Source organism: Protopterus annectens, chromosome 11.part0 (genome assembly GCF_019279795.1).
Source record: "Protopterus annectens isolate FY-2018-M chromosome 11.part0, PAN1.0, whole genome shotgun sequence".
Lineage (NCBI taxonomy): Eukaryota > Metazoa > Chordata > Ceratodontiformes > Protopteridae > Protopterus > Protopterus annectens.
In genome coordinates, this window is record NC_056745.1 from 1109919760 (window position 1) to 1109942725 (window position 22966).

Genomic DNA, 22966 nt, shown 5'->3' on the forward strand with positions numbered 1-22966 from the left:
TATAATATTGTCAGTCATATCCATTCTACTTGCCGGTACAAAGGATTTCCCTTTGTTCAATACACTTATCTCAGAATCAGTTAAAATCCACCGTGATATATTCTATACTAATGGATGTTGGATTGTTGCCACATTTTCTTGAGTGTCATAGGCTGTTCCTCTTTTATGGACGCTTTCCGTTTCATCCTTCCTCTGCTCGTAAAGCAGTTCCGAGAATTTGTAATTCGTATAGGATACGGTGAAGAAAGAGCCATGCTGTCAGATGGAACTGATGACATATGGCTACTGTTAAAGTTAGTAGATACATTTCTTTCTGCAAATTTGCTGCAAGCTCCTCTCTCAGGCCTCTGTATCTCACTGCTGCTTGTGGAATCAGAGGGAGGTGTGGTAGGAAGTGGCATTACAGCATTGGAGTTCTCTAGTGTATCTCTAACAAGAGAATTGGCAGGCTCAATCGGTTGCTTAGGAACCAATTGAGATTCAATGGGCTGAGTAGAGCTACTGCTATTCACAGCATTGTTTTGCTCTCTGGGCCAAGCAAAGACATGCCCACTAGAAAAATCTTGTAAGTCCCTTTGCACTTTCTTTTTCTTATAGCCCATCAGTTGCTGATCATAAACAGATATAAGTTCCAAGACATAGTCTAATTTTAAATTGACAATAGCATGCGGATATTTTTCATAGAGTTCTGCTTGCAGTTTACAGACATTGGATGATATAGTGAGTTCTTCTGGCTTAAAGAAATCTATTAGTAGCTGCATATAATTGCGACTGGTTTCTAAGTTAATCTGCTGCCACTTTAATAATAAATCTTTGTACATAGTTCCATAAGTGGGCATTTTCATTACCCTTAAGCCCCGAGGGACTATATTAAGCTTCAGACAGGCTTCTAAATAAAGTCTCTGTGACTGAAGCCATTTCAATTTCCGTAAATCATTCTCAATTTTAAACAAGTCTTTTCTCATTGCAGCAACAACATACTCACTGTTCTCTTCTTGCTGCAAATCTTGCACTAGAGGCTCTACCTCTAGCAAGGGGTTGTTTTTGACCTCAAGAAGTTCATGCAGGTTCCTTTGTATAAAATTCCTTTGATTTCCCTTTTCAGGGGCATAATCCAGTTCAATAATAGAGACATGTCCCTCGGCCGTGTCCTGCATCACTCGTAATGTAAATGAATCCGCAGTAAAAACCAAATGGTGCTGTTTGGTTTTTACTGTGGATTTATTAGATTTGTACTTTAACACACTGTGAGGAAATAGTCTCACTGAGTCCTAGTACAGCGGTGGAATTAGTTATAACTGCCACACTCTCTGCCATGTTCAGCTGAAGTATCTTGTTATAGTTTATTGTTTTGCTTGAATTGTCAGCTGCTGAAAATGATACAGAAATAAAGCATTACTTCATTGATTTATTCTTTACTCCTTTGTGTTGTCTCTAACTGTGTCGCATGCAATAATGTAACTTACGTTACCTTTTAAATAAGTAGTTGTACAGAGTATATGCAATGATGAAAGTGAGAGGAGTAACGGGTGGAATGTCGGGACTTCTTTCTTCTTTGACATTTTCAGTCATGAACTGGGTCAAAGGCATAATCATTGTGAAGCTTACAACAGGCACAGTGCAATAAATGGGTACAGTACAGTAGGCAATATTTCCATGTTTTCTGAAAACACTGCTAGAAATTGCAATGCAAGATATAATAACAAAATGAGCCACTCTGAGATAACATATTTGCCATGAAAAAATCATTCGACTATGGAACCTGCGGATGTCTCTACCTTGGATGGGTCCAGAGCCACTGTGCAGGCACCGGCTTGAGCTTCTGAGGGTGTATTCCATCCTACCGATGTTCAAATCAAACTGACTAATTCATTTTTAGCCAAAACGACCAAGTTTCTTAGGCCCAGAGTACGCACTACGCCTAGAAAACCGACGACCAAAGCGCATGCTCAAGATCCCGTGCCACAAAAACAAATGCTTAAAATGGCTGAAGACCTTATTACCCTATTTAGGGGAAGTCAGCCTTCCCCTGCTAAGAGACAAAAAAATTGAGGTTCCTTCTGATTCTACAGACCAGGAGTCCAATGACTCTGACCCTTCAAATTATCAGGATATGCACTTATTAGCCTTTGAGGACTCAGATGCAGAGGAATCCATTCCCTCTGCCTCCCCTCCAGAGAATTTTTCTTTTGGTGAAACCTTGCATACTTTAAGAGAGCATTTCCACTAGGAATGCCAGCACTACCCTCAGTCCAAAAAGAGACTCAGAGAATTTTTAGAGTTGCCTTAGCACAGGCCTCTAGCTATACCCCCTGTCCTGGATGTTGTAGACGATGTGTTTATGGAATCCAGTCTTACCCCAGATACATTACCCCCAGCCCCTAGGAAACCTGAAAGGTACTACAGAGTACCTGATTCTCACAAATTTCTCTTCAAGACTGTGGATCCAGAGACCATTTCCCAGGGACCTAAAGGTATTAAGGTTACTACAGCCAAAAATCCTTCCCCTTCGGACAGGGATTCCAGTGCTTTAGACAGATGGGATAAGAAGGTGTATACCTCTGCAACTCTTGCCATCAGGGCATTGAATTGCCAGTTTCACATGTTGAAGTACTAACAACATATTATGGAACTAATTAAACAAAATATGGTATTATTGCCAGATTGTGCAGAAAATAAAGATTTACAAGAGCTAATGCATTCTGCAAACCAAGTCAGTAAGGATACTTTGTAGTGTGGCTTTGATGCCCTAGAAGCATCTTACAGGGCTGCAGTCACTGGATCTGTACTGAGAAGGCATGCTTTGCTGAAGGAACAAACCTTGCCAGATCATGTCAAATCTAAATTACTAGACTCTCCTTTAAATAAGGGCTTGTTTGTTTGGCACCATAACAGAAAGAGTTCTTAAAAATATGTAAGAAAAAGCTAAATCTATGCAAACTGTCAAAGAATTCTTACAACTGCAACCACCTAGATTCACTAGGCATTGGCCTTCAAAAAACTGGTCCTTTCCAGACCCTTCCAGGCCTTCCCAGACCAGACCCAGGGGAAACAGGCCACCCAGACTACAGTCTCAGGGTATGCAGAGATCTAAACAATGGAGTGCCCTCACCCCAAAAAGCAGGGAGTGGTAAGCCGCCCCTTTATGGAAAAAGTTCACAATGACTTTTCAATTATCCTTCCCAGCCCTGCCCAATTACTTTTGCCCCTAGGCGGAAAACATGCCCTTCATGCAAAAAAACTGGATGTCCTTTGCTCAGGACTGATGGGTCCTAAACATTGTATCCCAGTGGTGCAAATACTGCTTCCATTCATTGCCAACTCCAAGAAGGTTTCCAGACCTTCCTCCAAACAAGTGGGCAGAGACTCAAAAGCAAGTATTTTGCTTGCTCAATATCAGAGCTATTCAACCTGTTCCAGTAGAACAAAGGGGTCAGGGTTTCTACTCCAGACTTTTCCTGGTGCCCAGAAAAGAGGGCTCTTGACACCCAACCCTGGATCTTTCTATTTTCACATCTTTCTGGTGATCCCAAAATTCAAGATGCTTACCCTGCAACAGCTTCTACCTCTGCTAGCCAAGGATGCCTGGCTAGCCATTCTAGACTTAAAAGAAGCTTATCTGCAGATCCCCATAAGGGAGTCCTGCAGGAAATGTCTACATTTCAGGGCAGGCTCTATGCACTTTCAGTTCTCTTCACTTCCCTTTGGCTTATCTACGGCGCCCAGAGTATTCACAAAGTGCCTGGCTCCAGCCATTGCATACTGCAGGCAAAGAAATATCCAAATTTCCCCATACTTGGACGACTGCCTGATTCAGGCAGACAGTCAGGACTTGCTACTTCAGCACCTGGCATTTGTAAAAAGCTTTCTCACTTCATTGGGGTACACAATCAACAAAAACAAATCACTACTGGTACCCAGTCAAAAGATTGTATTCCTGGGAGCAAGCTTGGACACAGCTTCCCAGATGGCATTTCTCACTTCAGAAAAACAGGTATATCTGACAAACTACTTCAAACAATTGGCCACCAGAACCCAGCTTTCTGCAAGAAAAATACTGCAAGCCCTAGGGTTCATGGTCTCGTGTATTCTGCTAATTCCATATGCAAGACTGCAGCTAATTCCATGTGCAAGACTGCATATGAGGAAACTTCAGTGGTACTTAAAAAGTCTTTGGTGTCAACATTCTCAGGACCTGGAAACAGTCATTCCTATCATACCTTGTCTAAGGGCAGAGTTCCTTTGGTGGACAGAAGCATGCAACCACAACAAGGGACTGCCTTTCACTCAACCCCTAGCCTCCCAAACCCTGACAACAGATGCATCAGACTATGCATGGGGGGCTCACATGGCAGGAAAATGCATTCAGGGCCACTGGAGCCCTGGCCAGATTCACCTGCACATCAACCAAAAAGAGATGTTAGCTGTACAGAATGCTCTGACAGCCTTCAAATACCTAAATCTTCCAGGACAACTGCTTATAAAAACAGACAACACCACAGTTATGTGGTACATAAACAAGCAGGGGGGAACCCATTCTTACCCACTCTGCAGGTTAGCCATGGCTCTGTGGAACACAGCCTTGAGCAACCAAGTGCATCTACAAGCTCAATTCCTGCCAGGCAAACAAAATTCACTGGTGGACGACTTAAGCAGAAATCTCCTAGACCCACACAAGTGGAAATTGGAGCCCAACACCTTCAACCTTCTGATCCAGAGATGGGGGACACCGGAGGTGGACCTCTTTGCCTCCTCCAAGAACCACCAGTTGAGCAAATACTGCACCAGGAACCCTCACAGCAGGGCCTGGAAGGTGGATGCCCTATCCTTTCAATGGGAAAACCTCTTAATTTATGCCTTCCCAACTCTGCCCCTTCTCTCAAGATTACTTCTCAGGATAAAACAGGACAGGCCAAGGGCAATTCTTATTGCCCCAGACTGGCCATGCCAGCACTGGTACCCGCTCTTATGCAGCCTGACAACAGTGCCACCCTGGCACTTTCACCAGACTCCTACCCTGCTGTCTCACCAGGAGGGACAGATTTTGCATCCACAATTGCAAACCCTGAACCTTGAAGCCTGGCTTATCCCGTGAATACCCCATCAGCAACCCTCAGCAAACAAGTGCTGGACATTATTCTTGAAGCCAGAAGGTCTAGTACTAGGAACACCTATGCTGAAAAGTGGAAAAGATACTGTTCTTGGAATCAGTCTCAAGGGAAGGACCCAGCAGCACCCTCCTTACCTCTAATCCTGAACTACCTAGCAGAGCTACTACACAGAGGGCCTATCCTTCTCTTCCATTAAGATCCATTAAGATCCACCTCTGTTTTCTCATCCTCTCATCAAACAGTTCATGAGAGGGGCTAACAACTTAAGGCACCCTAGGAGAGCACCCACCCCTGCCTGGGACCTTAACTTTGTATTGAAAAGCTCACACTTCCCCTTTTGAACCTACTGCCTCAGCAGAGTTAAAATTCCTCTCTTGGAAAACAGCCTTGCTTTTAGCCATAACATCAGCAAGAAGAGTGTCTGAGTTGCAGGCACTGATGGCTGTGGAACCCTTCATTATCTTCCATGCTGACAGGGTTTCCCTCAGGACCAACCCGTCCTTTATGCCTAAGGTGGTGTCCAGTGTGGCTGTAAACCAATCTATCCATTTGCCAACCTTCTTCCCTAATCCTCAGAATAAAGGAGAAAGGATCCTGCACTCCTTGGTCGTGCATAGACAACGCAGGTTCTACCTTGACAGGACTAAGCCTTTCAGCAAATCTGATCAGCTGCTAGTCAGCTTTGCTACAGGGGAAGAGGGTAAGGCCATTTCAAAAGAAACCATTTCCAAATGGATAGCACACAACATCCATTTCTGCTACAAGCACCATGGAAAACCTATCCCACAGGAGATCAGACCACATTCCACTAGGGCTACTTCCACCTCAACAACATTCTTCAGAGGAGTCCCTACCAGGGGCATTCTGGAAGCTGCAACCTGGAGTTCTGTACACACCTTCACCAAGCATTACCACTTACCTATCTTTTCTAAATCCAGGGCTGGATTTGCTACAGCAGTCTTGCAAGGCCTACTAGCCAGCCCTAATACTTCTTGACTGCCTCCACTCTTCCTCAGCTTTGGGAATTAACCCAAGTATAATGACTGCAACAGTGAAACATGAAGAACATAGTACAGTTGTGTACACTTAACATAAATGTAGATGTTCAAGTGTATTCACTGTTGCAGTCCTGGTTTCCCTCCCTCCAGCCACCTGTTTTTTCTCTATCTTTCTACCTCTCCTCTCTATGGCCATTCCTAATAGGATTGGTATTTACTTTTTACTTGGTGGTGTTTCCCACCATATACCAGCTCCCTATTTGGGGGCTCTTGACATTTGGGGCAAGAAATACTGATGTAATGGCGTCGGCTGCCTGTTTTATACCCCTGACGTCATGGAAGAAGCGACAGCATCCGACACAGAAATACTAAGACGCTGGTATTCAGGCCGACTGAGGGCTACCTGCAGGCAGATAACCTAAGTGTGATGACTGCAACAGTGAATACACTCAAACATCTACATTTATGGTAAGTGTACACAACCATACTATCTTTATATGCCTAGCCATGCATTCCTAATAAGTCTCTAACACTAGTGGTTTTAGTACAATTAATCCAGAGCCCCTTATATTATGAGTTTGAATAACCCAGTAGCACGCAGAGATTTATATTACCCCTATCCATAAGGGCTGGGTGCCAATCCAGGAGTGAATTTGCAGTTTCCCATCCACTCATCCAGATTATGCTTGAATATAGTAATAGATAGATGCACTTTTGATTTACATGGAGAAGAAGACAATTCCAGAGAAGTGGTATTCTCTGTGAGACATATCTATCTGTCCAGCATGTTCTGTTAAAGTTGCTGAAAAGATTGAGATCTCTTAAGTGGGAGTTTCTGCCACTGTTGGATTTTCAGATGTATAGAAGATCTGAAAGGAAGGGTTTTGTAGACGCTGTGTAAGCAAGAAAAAGATCACCCCTCAGTAGCCTGTAAGAAACTGAAAGCAGGGCTTTAAGTCAGTCAGTGTAACTTCTGTGGTGTGGGCCCTTAATTTTCTCAGTAAAAAAGCAATCACTTCAGTTATATCAGGAGTTTGGACAGGTACATACCAAAGCGGGTATTATATTTAAAGATCAGCCTAATGAGTGCAAAATACAATAAAATGATTACCTCCTTAGATGTGATGCCATATTGTTAATAATAAGTTGCACAATGCAAAAGGACTTCCTTACAACAGCTGATACATGGTGATTGAACAATAGCTCATTGTCCACATGGGTTCCCAGGTGCTTCACTACTGGGTCAGTTTTCAGAGGTGTGTTGTTGATATGATATGATATTTGTAGAGAATATCATGCTTGTAGAAGGATACAATTATACATTTTTTGGTGTTTAGTTTTATGCCATGTCTTTGACACCAGCTATTTGTTTGAGAAAGGCCTTCCTGAAGGATTTCTGTATTTTCTGGAGAGTTTATGATTGCACCAAGTTTATAGTCATCCACAAACTTGGTCAGCCATAGGCCTTTAACATTAGTTTTGACCTCTGAGAAATAGATGGCAAAGAAGCACACCACTAGTGATAGGTCTTTTGGAGGATGTAGATCCACCCAACTTAATTTACTGCATTCTACTTGAAAGCCAGTTTGGTGTCCAAGAAGTTGCAGTGGAATTTACATTTAGCTGGAGTTTATCAACTACACCTGAGTGGGGGATGTTGTTCCATGCCTTTGTGAGGTCTAAATATGTGTTGCACATATGTTCCTTCATTTAATGCTTTGGTAATCTTTTCAATGACAGGATCTGCCCTCAACATAGCCGAGCAGGCTGAGGTTGAGAGTTTGTAGACTGCCTATGTCCTTAATTATTAATTCCATAGTGACTCTTCCCATAGCCTTACTGATGAGGCTGGTCAAGCTTATAGGTATATAGTTGCCTAGGTTGGCTGGCACCACACCTTTGTGCAGGGTGATGACTGTTACAGTCTTTCACTTGTCTGGTACAAACCCTGATTGCAGGCTGATATTGAAGCACCTTATCCTCATAGAAGTAACTTCTGTGCCATGAGGGAAGTTTTATAAATACAACAGTACAAGAAGGGTCTTACCATGCAGTTAAAGCAAGTGTCACTACAAACAGTCCAAATTATGTAAAAACGACTAGCGCATTGTAATAAATTAAGTCTTTTATATAACATCATGGTGCTTGTGTCACTAATTTTTACATAATTTGGAAGTTTTATAAATTACATCTCTGATTTACATACCTGATTAGATGTAGATTATATGAATGAAGATTCCATAGAAAGTCATCAAAGTTTTAGTAAATATTGACTTTATACTTCTCATATACTACTATAGTGGAAATAAAATGCCATCCATGATTCTAAAACCAGTAGCAGCCATTTTGTATTCCAGCTTTATCCAGTTCAGTGTCATAAGAACTAGATGCTGCCCTAGCAAGGAATGATAGGACACCAGACCATCAGTTGATACAGTAACATGCAGACATAAAGAATCTACTACCAGTGTATAAGTGATACACCAAAACTGTTCCAAACACTCACCTGGCAGGTACTCATTTCTGAGTTACTCACCTGACGATTTCTTATCTCATCTTGCAGTATGTTACCATATAAGTGGTCACTAATTAATAAGAGATTTCAAGCTAGGTAGATAACATGACTCAGTGGTACAATGTATGAGCCTAGTGGATGTTTGCAATCTGATCTCTGGTGCCTCTGCATGTCGGAGAGTTCTTGGTGCGTATACTGTAGCAGTCTAATTTGCAGGATCTTGAGCATTATTTTGGTAGCATGTAAAAAAAGTGTAGCTGTTCAATAATTTGAACACTCTTTAACATTTCCTCCTTACACTGGAGTGTAAACTGACATTTTTTTCAATAGATTGTCCACTGTTATGTTTTCAAATTTGCTGTCAAATTCCAAGTAGCATTCTTTCAGAGTTGTCTAGCAAGTTTTTAAACATTTCAGCTGGAATTCCATTACTTCCTGCAGCCTTGATATTAGCAGGGCTTTCTATGGCCTAGTAAGCTACACTCTCCAAGATGTCTGGCTCTGTATCACTAATGTTACTGTCCTGCTTACGTACCTCTTCTGTTTATCCCTGCCACCCTTTCTTAACATCTTCTGCTTTCAATTTCTATGGCATCCAGTGATGCACAAGTTATTAAAGTGAGAATAATGGCCTTAAATGTAACTGAAGAGTTTCCACACATATATATATATATATATATATATATATATATATATATATATATATATATATATATATATATATATATATATATACAGGTTTACTATGGGAATTATGAATCAGCTTTGGTCATTAAAAATGTCAATCTGGAATTCTGATTAGTAAACTACAACAAAAATGAATACATCGACCACCATGGTTTAATGTATTCAAAATAGCAGGAGGTGACATCACTCATCTCCGGCTATGCATATTAACCTACCATTGAACTTCTACAGTCAATGGTACGTTTATTGTACTATTTTGCAGGGGGGACTATGCCCTACTGCATCCCTCACACCCCCTGCACATTAATTATACCAACTCCAAGATCGCACTTCAGTGAGGAAATGGGCTAATTCCCTGTTCCTCACTGAAGTACAACCACCCTTCCCAGTGTCAGTACATCACTTGTCAAATGATCGAGTACACAAGTCATCTCGATCATTTGTGCTCGACCTCTGGTGGTTTGCTTATATGCTCCTTGGAAATCCTGATTTTGACCTTTGGTGCTTCGACTGGCTGCACTTCGTTTAAGTCATAGTAAACTATATATATATATATATATATATATATATATATATATATATATATATAAACAGATGTACATATGTCTGTATCTATCTAAATATATATATATATATATATATATATATATATATATATATATATATATATATATATATTGGAACATTTAATAAAAGTGAATGGTCAGTAGAGTGTCAGAAGAGTGAACACTTTCTGACACACAAAAAAAGGAAATGTAACCAGTTAGATAGAGGTCCACAAATGTATGAAGTAACAAATAGCTAAAAATAAATAAACTGGACCACCATGGCAAAGCGCGTAATATAAAAAACTATATTTATTAAAAAAAAAAAAAACAAGACAAGATAGGTAAGCACTTTCACAGGATAATCTGCTTCTTCAGACCTGCATACAAAAAAACAATAAAACACTTGAAAAGCACAATAAACCAATCATAAAAACAACATCAATTACATGTCCATCTATTCATAAAAATCAACCTATCCAATCAACTGGAAAGGACGCAGAAATACCTTACTAAAAGAATTACAGGCCTAAAGCAGATGCCCTATGCTGACCGTCTAAAAAAATTCCAACTCAGAGGTGATCTCGGACTAACATACAAGGCCATGTCAAACCCAGAGCTGTTAGACATACTACACAAAGAAATCCCAATCCCTCAGAGCCACACACTCCAGGGATCTAAACCTTGTCATCACAATGAACAAAACATGCTGGAGGGATAGGTTCCTGACCCAGAGACTCCCCAGACTCTGGAATAGACTGCCCATACATGTCAAGCAGAGCGCCTCTTTGGCCCTCTTCAAAAGAAACCTTGATCACTGGATGGGAGATAGGAAATTCTCCCCAGGGATCATGTCAGTCACCCTGCTAAACAGGGGTCCATGGAAGTAAATACTGTGGGAAGAAATAGCCAGGGAATTGTTATGGCTAGGCTTATATAGGCTTTAAGGCCGATAGCCTAGTACCAACCTTTGAACCTAAATGTTTCTAATGTCTGTACTGATATAAGTTTGACATATCTTTGAATGTCAAGTTTTTTTCTGCATTTAAAATAAGAACTAGAAATTATATGTGTTTTTATAAATCTATTTTCAGAATAGTTCATGGTGCACCAAATATTCTTTCTACTAAAGAAGACAGTTAAGCAGTCAATTGATATTTTAGGAGTTGATGCATTTAGTGAAGTAGTAGGAAGACAGGGCAAAGACAGACAAAGTAAGCATTATGTACAAGTGCCTCTAGTGTACTTTGAGAGATGTCATGCCTGTTTTCAGAGATCGATCAGTAATGTTTTTTCACGACAAAGTGAAGGATCCCCATCTGATGGTAAATGCAGAGTTATCTCCTTAGTATCTACTATTTGGGGCACTGACATTACCTCATTTTGCTGTTTCCAGACTACTTACAGAAGAAGAGATAATGCTGAAACAGCTGATGTCCTTAAAGGAAGAACAGGAGGAAATGATCCAAAAGACTCAGCAGGAGAAGGAAAAGCTGCAGCATGAAATGGCAGAAAAAGCCAAGGAGCTGGAGAAGGCTTATTCTGAACTACAAGACCTTAGGCAAACACGGAAGCAGAGTAACCAGAATTTAGTGGTGAGTCTTGTGAGTTGAGCTTCTGTTTTTTTGTCAACAGTTGCCAAAATAATATAATATCTAGAGGTTCATATAATCACATCAGATTTGATTATAGAAGCTGTTACTTGTCATCTGAACTTTATTAATACCTTTCCAGCAGTACAATTGTTATATAAGTGCTATGCTGTAGTGATGGGATAAAATGCACAGTCATGTCAAATTACATTCTTTACTGTCTTAATGTGGAGAATATACAGTGTCATCAAAGTACAAGCTATGTCTTCATGCGATAAATCTCTTGTGAAATATGATGGCCCATTAAGAAGGTATCTACTGCAATTTTAATTTGAATCTTTTATTGCACGGACTAGGGCCATTAGGAAAAATACTGATAATTTTGGAAATCAGCAAGTAATGTTCTGAAGTATGCATGATCATTTATGAAAGCTGTAAGGTTCACAGTAAAAAAGTGATGCTCCCATGATGTGGTAATTTGTAATTTAGAGACATGTTAGCAGCTTTGAGAAAATACCCCATTATCGGTTAAGTTGTATTTCTCTGAATGGCAGTCACTGCTGAAACATGCAGATCCTTGCTACTCTGCAAGGCATGGCAGTTAACTGGTGAGACTGCATTGTGTAGCCATAGGTATCCCCCCCTCAGTCATTCTCTTACACACACAATTACACATTGAAATACAAGTACACAAACATCCCACAGTCTCTGTATCTGTCCCTGAGTTGCCACCCCATCCCCGTATTAGTGTAAGCCATGTTGATGAACAAGAGTTTACAGTAGTCTTTGATGGCTGGTGCTTCCCTCCAAACCTCCAATCCCTATACTAGTGCAAGTGAAGTTAAGTCACTATTCTGGTGGCTGGTGGCTAATACTTCTGCCCACTTTCCAATCCCTGTAAAGTTCTTGGTGCCGTTATGGCATAGGTGGGTATCCCTGATGGCTTGTGCTTCCCCCACCCCATCTTGATCTCCATACTGCTGTAAGAGGCATTATGCACTGGAGTTTAGAATACTTCCTGGTATTTAATGGCTTCCTGTACCTCCCTGTCCCCCTACTACTTTTAATTCCAGTGGATGGATAGAGCCTTTTGGCCATGTTCACTACCACAATGAAATAGAGCCAGCTATGCTGATCTACCCACCTGAGTGATTTCCTGATTTGCTCGTTGTGTAGATGCCTTCACAGAGGTATTTCTGGCATTTTACTTTCTCCAATTGTTTTGGGTTTATAATACAATTTCTAAATCAAGGTATGATTGAAGTTTATGAAATTAGTATTGTTTCAGTCTTTGATGTTAGCCAGAATTGGTCTTTGCAGCCTCCATAATGTGCCCAGAACTGACTCCTCCTGTATGGCTGCATATCTAAGTACGACTGTAAATTCTTTTTTATTAGACATATTGCTCCTACAACTGTAGGAACTCTCTAGCTATTTTTCTTCCACATTGCTTTCATTTCTGCCTGCAAATCCTGCTATTTTGTGACCTTGTGTCTATCTGTATATTAGACACTCTAATCACTGGGTGTAGCAATTTCAGTGATCAATGCTACTTTTGTCTTTTTTTCATGGACTACAATATCTGTTTTTCTCACATCTGTTTTTTGAACTGTGGGTAATGGATGATCCCGTAAGATATAAACTAAAGAATTTTCTGCAATGCTTACTTCCAATGCTTCTCACTTATTTCAGTTTTGTAGTGTTTTCACAATCTTCAGGTCTTGTCACATCATTGTGTCTTTTAGTATACAGGCCCTCACAGTGACACAAGATGTGCAACTGCTTCCAATTCTTTTTTTTTTTTTTTTTTTTATGGAGAGAAAGAGAAAGAGAGCACATGGCTAATGAGCATATATCTCTGCCCTGGACTGCATCATTAGCATATAACATGGCCACAGAGCCTGTCCTACACAGTGATGCACATCTTCATACTAGAGCACTATGGTAGGGCTGTCTCTGAATTCCAAAAGGTTACTGAATATATATATATATATATATATATATATATATATATATATATATATATTTATATATATATACATATATATATATATATATATATATATATATATATATATATATATATATATATATATGGGTCTACCTGACAACACCGGCACTACAACACCGACAAATCACGAATCCACATAACCGAATGTTCACAAACACGAAACCTCACGTGCCCGACACACCACAATCCCGACAATCAACAAACAAAACAAATCCCCTGTCCAAAAGCACACACACAACACAAGCACACCAAAATCCTTACAAACCCACACTAAACCTTACATACACAACTATCTATAACCTTAACCCAAACCCTAACCCTAAGGTCTGTCACTATCGCACAATCACCTAACCCGCACCCTAACCCTAACTCACTTAACCCGCCCCTAACCCTGAAGACTGTCACTATCGCGCACTTACCTAACCCGCGCCCTAACCCTAACTCACATAACCGCCTAACCCTAAAGACTGTCACTATCGACACTCACCTAACCCGCGCCCTAACCCTAACTCACTTAACCCGCCCCTAACCCTAAAGACTGTCACTATCGCACACTCACCTAACGCGTGCCCTAACCCTAACTCACTTAACCCACCCCTATCCCTAGAGTCCATCAATATCGCACACTTACCTTACTTGCACCCTAACCCTAACGTCCGTCACTACCGCATACTTACACAGCCTTTTCACATGTCGGTGTTCTCAGCGTTGGGGTTTTCATCTGTCGGTCATCTCAGTTTTCGATCTTCTGGTGTCGGCATTGTCAGCTTTCAGCGTTGTCAGGTAGACCCATATATATATATATATATATATATATATACACACACACACACACACACACACACACACACACACACACACACACACACACACACACACACACACTTTCTGGTACCTTTATAAATCCCACCCCCAACCCCCTCATAGGTTCATAGGTAGGTACTAGGCTATCATCCCAAGGACCTACGTAAGCTTATCCAGCAAGGTACCATAACTTACGCCACCCAAGAAAATTATTTTCCTGTGCCACTGTCCAGCAGAGACACAGAAGTGATCCCTAGGGTGTATTTCCTATGTCCCATCCACTCATCAAGATTTTTCTGAAGAGTGCTAATGTAGAACTTTGCTTGACATAGATGGGCAGCCTGTTCCAGAGTATAGGAAGTATCTGGGACAGGAATCCATCCCTCCAGCGTATCCTGTCTATTGTGGTGACAAGATTTAGGTCCCTAGAGCGTGCAGCTCAGAGGGATTGGGACCTCTTTAGGTGTAGCATGTCCAACAGCTCTGGGTTTGACATAGCTTTATATGTTAGGCAGAGATCACCTCAAAGTAGGCGATATGCTACGGAGTAAAGCTGGAGTTTTTTGAGGCAGTCAGTGTAGGGCATTTATTTGAGGCCATTAATCCTCTTTGTGAGGTACCTGTGGCCTTTCCAACTGCTGCAGATGTCTTGTGAGGTACATTCCAAAAGGGGCGTTGTACTCTATAATGGGTCTAATGAGTGATGAGTAGAGGGGAACAATGGCCTCTTTTTTCCTGAATGAGAACCCTTTTATGATGAGGTGTGCCACGTAGAAGAACTTCCTGACTACTGCGGCAATGTGACTATGAAAAGGTCCCAAGGTCTCTTATCATGCATTCGGTGTTAAGTAGATTGCTGCCTATGTGGTAGTTCATGGGTACAGAGTTTTTACCAAAGGGGATGACACTGCACTTTTTGGCATTGAGCTTGAGGCCATGGCTCTGACACCAGGCATCTGTCTCAGTGAGGCCCTTCTTTAGGATGTCCACATCATTTGGGGACTTGACTATGGCTCCTAGTTTGCAGTCATCTGCGAACTTCATCATCCAGAGGCCTTCTGTGTTAGCCTGTACTTCAGAGAAGTAGATACCAAACAGGAGAGGTCCCAGGATGGAACCCTGTGGCACTCCACTTCTCACTGCCTTGAGGTCAGATTTGGAGTCTGCAACTTTTACAGTGTGGGTTCTGTCGGTGAGCCAGTTGGCAACCCATCTTGTGACATAGGGATTTATACCTAGTTTAGTGAGTTTAGCTATAATTCTAGAATGGGGGATGGTGTCGAAAGCCTTGGCGAGGTCAAGATAGGCTGTGTGAATCACCTTACTCTCATCCACGGCTTTGGTGACTGCCTCATAGAAGTTGATCAGGTTTAGGAGGCATGATCTGCCTTTCACAAACCCGAACTGGGTGGGATCCAGAGTTTGGAAGTTACCAATGTCTTTGTTTATGAGTTCCATGATGATACGTTCCGTGGCCTTGCAGACCAGGCTCGTCAGGCTAATAGGTCGATAGTTCCCAGGATCAGTGGTGGTTCCCCCTTTGTGGAGTGGGATAACTGTTGCTGTGCACCATTCAGTGGGCACAAAGCCTGATGCGAGGCAATTATTGAACATGGTGCTTAAGTGGGAAGCCAGTTCGTTCTGAAGTTCATATTTTTTTTTTTTGCTAAAGCATTACTCTTACCACATTTTCTGTTTCCAAATCATCTGCACTATTCCTGTCCATACTTATTCCATAATAATAATTATTCATAATAATATTAGTCAACAAACTAATTGCAAACTCTACTCGGTACCAACTAAGATCAAATATAACATATAACAATAGCAGACTTTACTATGGCTGTAACTGCACTTATTATAATGGGATCAGTTGCTTGGAATTCACTAACTGTTTCTTTCAGAATTGTAGTATAATAGTTGAAGCAGTTATCAAAATAAAATGAGAATATAAAGTAAAATGTCATACATGCTGGTTATATAAGAAATTTAAGACAGAAGTACATTTCTCTTTAAATCCTTAGTCATGGGTGCTGTGCATTGTCTGTTTTTCTCCAAAGAGCATTTTCACTCATTTTCCATTCATGGGAACTACATTTGGCTGCTTTAGTGCAAAACATCTGAACCATACTTGCGGTGAGATTGGCTCTACACACTCCTTTATTTATAGAACAGACTCCTTGGTCATACTTTGTAAAGAATAAGGGGTGCAAAACAGAATTCTAGGGGGTGCAGAGTTGTTGTATGTACTTTCCAGCAAATGCATGTATTCCATAATAATCCCACATCGCTATTATACTGATTGTAAATATTGTTTATTTTGTCCTTGAGCCTAGGTCATGGTTGAAAAGGGCACAATAATTAATTCAAAGAGCAAAGTGGAAATGTTTTCCTATATGAAAAATTCAATATAAACATACATTGTTGAAAAGGAAAAAAAACACTGAAAGTTTATCAACTTCCACAAGCATTGTGGAAAGTCAGTATTTCAGTATTCAGGTTATGGGATGGTTAAATGATAGTAACTGCTGTTTCCTTTTCTGTCAGTTATTAATTTTAAATTGTGAATATCATTTTCAATGACACATTTTTTTTCATATTTCTTAGCATGCCTGTTTACAATCCAAGGTGATTCACATACTATCCATCTCAGTCTTTCATCACGTATAATGACAGGACATTTATTCTTCCTTAACCCACTTTTTCCATTTCAGGTTCATGGGAAGATGCACACGGCCACAGCTCTCAGTAAGTACAAAGCAGAGAAGCTGATCCTGGATAATATACCATTCTATCTCAAAGACACACGTACACTCTCAGTCACTTACACCTAAAGATAAGTTGGAGGACTACAGGGTCAACAGTTAACCTAAACATAGCTTTGGAGAAAAGTACATTTGTGTAAAATCTTACCATAACAGTAGATGTCTTTCTCTTCATGGTTGCAGTATTCTAAACAGAAGGGCTCTCCCACCCAGGGCAGCCTGGCACTTGGCCCGTGTACTAAAGCCTAATGATTTTCAATGTGCCATATGTTATACCTATTCTCCCCACACATAATATAGGGCATAAAAAGTGACATATGGGAGCAATTAGCCAGAACTGAATTGACTCAGAAGAGAACAGTCTCCATAGGACAAAGGAGTCCATGCACATCTAGAAGCAAAACATACAGAAGAAAAAGGGGAAACCCTCAGCCAGGAGGGAATCTACAACAAAAAAACACAGAATAAAATAAAGGGGGTTGGAGGTAGGAAATGAATACTGCAACAGTGAAGAGAAGGATATCTACTGTCATGGTAAGATTTTGCACAACTCTTCTATGTTCTTCTATATCACTGTTGCAGTATTCTAAACAGAAGGGAGAGTGAAAAAGCTCAAAGAACAGAATGGGAGGTGGAAGGCTGAGAAGAACCCTCAAGAAATCCATATAAAATGGTTCTAGCAAAACCTGCTCTGGCCCTAGAAACCATATCCAACTTATAATGCTTAATAAAGGTATGCACTGAAGACCAAGTAGCAGCTTCATGTATGGAACTGGTGTCCAACCCCTTGACGAATGCATGAAAATGGGAAACAGCCAAAGTGGAATGAGCTCTAACAGAAGTTTACAGAGAATTGCCATAAAAAAGTATAACAAAAGGAAATGGCCTTAGATATCCAGGAGGTGATGATTTGCTTAGAAACAGCCATACCCAATATCCTGGGGTGAAGTGAAACAAGAAGCTGATCAAACTTATGAATGGCCTAAGTATTATCCAAATAGTACCTGAGCTGTCTGTGCAGACCCAAGGTATGCAGGATCCTCTCATTAGTAGACTGAGAAGGGAAAAGGGAAAGGAATTGTACCGGCTGATTCAAGGACAACCCATTTACTGCCTTGAGCGTAAAAGGATTAGTATGAAGGGGACACCCTGTCCCTGTGAAAAAACAAAAAAAAAAAAAAGGAGTAATGGCCATAAGGGCCTGGAACTCAGAAACCTGCTGAGCAGAAGTAAGAGCCGGCAACAAAACTGTCTTCCAGGTACAATGTTGCAAAGAAGCAGAATGTGCAGGTTGAAAAGAATTCTGAGTCAATTTTTCCAAAACAAAATTAAGGTCCCAAGGAGGATGAATAGGTTTTCTTGGAGACCTAATACACAGGACACTTTTAAGAAATTGTTTCCCTTCAAAATGACAAGCCAAAGGAGGATTTAAGGACAGACACGCAGAAATGGCTGACAAATAGACCATCACAGAAGAATAGGCCAGGCCAGACTGGTGCTACTGACACAAATAAGAGAGGACCAGAGGGACCCCCACATAAAAAGGGTCTGGTTACAAGCATGGCACCAGACAGAAAATCTTTTCCATTTGGACATATATGATTTTCTGGTTGAGGGTTTCCTTGCCTCCTGTAAAACTCTGAGCACATCCTCAGAAAAGAGATGCCTGAAAGGGATCAAAACCTTATCACCCACAGAATCAGTTGAAGAGTGGATAAGTGAGTATGGATGAGAGACTCCTTGTCCTGTGTGAGGAGATCCGGCCGGTGAGATAATTTGTGGTGATTCTCTCTGGCCAGATGCATTAAGAGGGGGAACCAGTACTGTCTTGGCCAAAAGGGAGTCACTAGCATAATTTTTGGGGAGTCCAGCTGAATCTTATGCAGGACTCTTCGAAGTAGAGGAAGAGGAGGGAAAGCATAAAGAAAATCTTCTTCCAAGGAAAAGAAAGGGCATCCATCTTCTACACAAGATGGCATGGCGCTCTGGAACAGAGGAGAAGAAGCTTGATGTTCAGAGGGGAGGGCAAAAAAACTACCTGAGAGTACCCCACCAATGGACAATGTCCAGAAATACATCTCTGTGAAGTATCCATTCACGAGCCTGAGTTTCAGTTCTACCCAGCGAGTTTGCCACTAGATTGTGCTCTGAATGAATGTAAACTTATTGAAGAGTTAACTGATGACTGAGAGCCACCTCCCGAGCCTGAAGAGCCATCCTGCAGAGGAGGTAAGATTTTGTGCCTCCCTGCTTCTTGACATACCACACCACTATAATGTTGTCTGGGTACACCTTTAAGGGTCCTGGTGAAAACATGGGGTGAAAACCTTGAAGTTCAAGACTCAGAGCTCTCATCTCTTTGATGTTGATATAGTCTGACTTCTGATGGGGGAGCCAGAGACCCTGAACATTCAGGTGACCAAAGGATCCCCTCCACCCCATGTTCGAGGCTTTGGTGAACAGTTCTTGAGAAGGGACTGGAGGCTGAAAGGGCAGGCCTAGGATGAGAACAAACTGTTGAACTCACCACTTGAATTCCTTCTTTAGACATTGAAAGGAAAGTACACTGAAATCCAGAAGGTGAGAATGCAGCAGCCAAACTGCCTTGAGGTACTACTGAACTTCTGCATATGTAGTCTATCAAGAGGGAGCATTGAAATGGAAGAGGCCATGAATCCCAGGGCCCAAAAACGTCCCGGGCTGGCTTAGCAATCAGAGGAAGAAGACACTGAAAGAAAGCTGTCAGTGGCAAAACTTTTGCAGGTGGAAGAGAGGCCAGCATTGGCACTGTCTGAATCCTGCATCCCAGATACACATGATCCTGTGATAGAGTCAGGACGGACTTTTGGAAGTTGATAGTGAACCCCAGACACTGAAGAAGAGAAAGAGTGAACTCCATATAATGTAACCGGTAACTGGGAGAAGGCATCTGAAGCAACAGATCATTTAGATAAGGAAAAATCTGAATGCCTTTGAGCCTGCAGAAAGCAATCACAAGAGTTAGACGTTTTGTGAATACTCTTGGGGCAGTAGAGAGGCCAAACGGCAAAGCGGAGAACTGAAAATTAATAGAAGTAACAGAGAAATGTCAAAACTTCCTGAAAAGAGGGTGAATAGGGATATGAAGGTGAGCATCTTTCAGATCCAAAAACACCTGAAAAGCCTGGGGTAGTAAAAAAAAGAAACATGGATTTGAAGAGTAAGCATCAGAATAGAAGGGACCTTGAGAAAGGTGTTGATTAGGGAGAGATCCAGAATAGATCTCCAAGTGCCCTCTTTTTGAGGAATCAGGAATATCCTGGAATAGAAACTCTTTCCCGCTTGGGAAAGGGGGACAGTTTGAATGGTGCCTTGGTTCACCAGGGACCCTAGAACCTCTGGAAAATGAGGAAGTTATTCTAAAGGAGGTTGAGGAATCCCAGAAAAAGGAGGGAGAGGCTTCCATACCATGAAGTAATCCTGATGGATTACAGAAAGTGCCCAACAGTCTGAAGTGATGAGACACCAATTTGGAAAACAAAGGGAAAGCTGAAGGGACAAAGGAACCTGGTCTAAAAGAAGAGGGGGGGGGGGTCAAATTGTCAAAGAGAAGCAGGCTTCTGGACCACAGAAATCTGAGAAGCCTTAGCAGAGGTGCTCTCCTACTACCCTACCTGCCCTTGGAGGCCTGACAGGGCTGCCTGTGAACAAAAGCAGATCTAGATGGATAATTTCTCTGGAACTTAAGAATAGGAGAGACTAAAATATGTTTAAGGTCATGCATTCTCTTGAAGAGACTTAAACAGGTCAGCAGCAGCAGCAGTCCCAAAAACAATGTTTATTATCCAAAGAAGCATCCAACAACTTAGCCTCAATGTCCTCAGGTAAAAACTGAAGATGAAGTCAAGAAAAATGCCACATTGCAGACCCAAAAGCCTCTGCCCTGGAAGAGGCATCAGCAGCATCATTGCTACATTTAATAGAGCAGCGAGCCACTTGAGAAGCAGAACCTGAAACAGATAAGGCAGAGCATTTGCCTTTACAATTAGGGAGGTCAGAAATAACCTAAAATGCCTGAGCAATCAAGGCCGGAGCATACCTAGTCATGCGGGTCTGGTAATTAACAGCCCTAAAGTCCAAAGTAGAAGTAGTGTAAATGTTCTTACCAATTCTCTCCATTGCCCTACTATATTTGGAAGAGGGCCAAAGCTTAGAATGTTTGTCAGAAGAGACTGACACCACAGCAGGATCAGCAGGAGGAGGATATTTAAGTAAAAATTGACAATCCTCAGGTTTGTTAGAAGCAGGAGGCTGAGAAGCAGGAGTCTTAGAAGCAGCAATGAAAGTGTCTAACAAGATAGCCAACACAGGAGGAACTGTCGATGGTTTATGAGCATCCACCTGAAGCAACTCATAATATCTTCTCTGAATATCCAACACTTGAGAGGAATCCCACTTAAAGCATTCCATTATCCTAGTAATTGTGCCACCAAAGGACAATTCCTCAAAAGGAGACTCAGGGTTAAAAGACTCATCTTCATCAGAACCATAAGCCAAAGACAAAAGCATCTGTGAAGAATAAGAAAAAGGCCCCTCATCAGACACTGAATCCCTATCTGAGGAATTGGGTTCCTTAATCCATGTACAATGGGTAGAGGTCCAAGGAGGAGCAGCCACCAAAACTCCTTGAGGAAGCTTCAGGGCCATCAGGGCAGAAAACAAGACCTGAGTAAATTCTTTACATTTGATTTGAGAATCCTTAGGATGGACTGAAACATGCTTCATGTTTTGTTTTTTCTTGGAAGGGACATCAGCCCTAACAAATACCAGAGGTTCCGTCCCATGGCGAAATTTGATAAAAGAACTTGGAACCTCCTACCTGATCAATATCTGTGGAATGCCTCTAGGACCCCCTGAAATAATGAGTTGTGGATCCCCCTGGACATCTGGAGCAGATGTCTGAAATGCCTCAGAGGACATGTGAAAAGAGAGATCCATGCCAGCCTCTGACAGGGTCTTGACAGAGGAATCCAATGTAGATGCTGAATGACCTACAGAGCTATTACCCACTTCTAGAGGGATGTTTGGTGGAGGATAGACAGCTAATGAATCCAGCTGAGACTTCTTGGCTTTCTTCTTACCGAGTGGGAGTATCTTGTGGTTAAAGGATTATGCCATGAAATCCTGTGTTAACTGTTTAAGCCATTGGTTTTCTATATAAAAGACTAGGCAAGACAAACAACTTTTGCCTTAGACACAAATGCCTTACAGATAATACAAGACGTATGGTCATGGGAAGCACACAAATAAAAAACACACTGTTTGTGATGATCCTTATGGGGAATCTGTCTCCCACATTGACATTTTCCCTTCTTGGATGACATGAATTCTAGGTCGCAAAATAAAATACAAGACCAAGAAAAAAAGAAAAAAAAAAACAAAGGGACGCTTATCTGGTGGCTAGGTGTTCAACACAGCAACAAGGTATTCAGAAAATCTAGCAATAATGGTGTTTGAACTGTTTGCATCTGAACATCCCTTTTCTGCCCTACATTCTGTGTGGGAAGAATAGGTGTGACATACGGTACAAAAAGATCATTAGGCTTTAGTATACTGGCTGAGCATTAGGCTGCCTGGGTTGGAGATCCCTTCTGTGTAGAATATTACAACAGTGATGTAGAAGGACATCCAGAACACCTACCCAAAACCTACAGGTCACAGAGAGGACAAGTAGACACTTTCCATTGGATTTATCCCTACTAAGAACCAGACTGGAACACAAAACACTGTGGTTCAGTAACACTAAATGCTGGTCCACTGTGCCATCCTAATTACATGGCAGTTTCCCTTTAAGAATTCTTCCAGCTGATCTGAGTTCCCATTGTAATTAGTGAATAACCATATATTTCATAATGTTTTATCCAGAAGGACCTAATTTCTATAATTTAAACCTTGAGAT

General features: G+C 41.4%; 1 protein-coding gene across 1 annotated transcript in view; it reads left to right on the forward strand.

The window, feature by feature from the left end:
- The window catches only part of LOC122815715 (differentially expressed in FDCP 6 homolog), a 762040-nt gene that overhangs the window by 683429 nt on the left and 55645 nt on the right, over positions 1-22966 (forward strand). The window contains exon 10 of the mRNA XM_044088463.1: positions 11253-11451. Coding sequence (XP_043944398.1) covers positions 11253-11451 — 199 coding nt within the window. The remainder of the gene's footprint in view (positions 1-11252; positions 11452-22966) is intronic.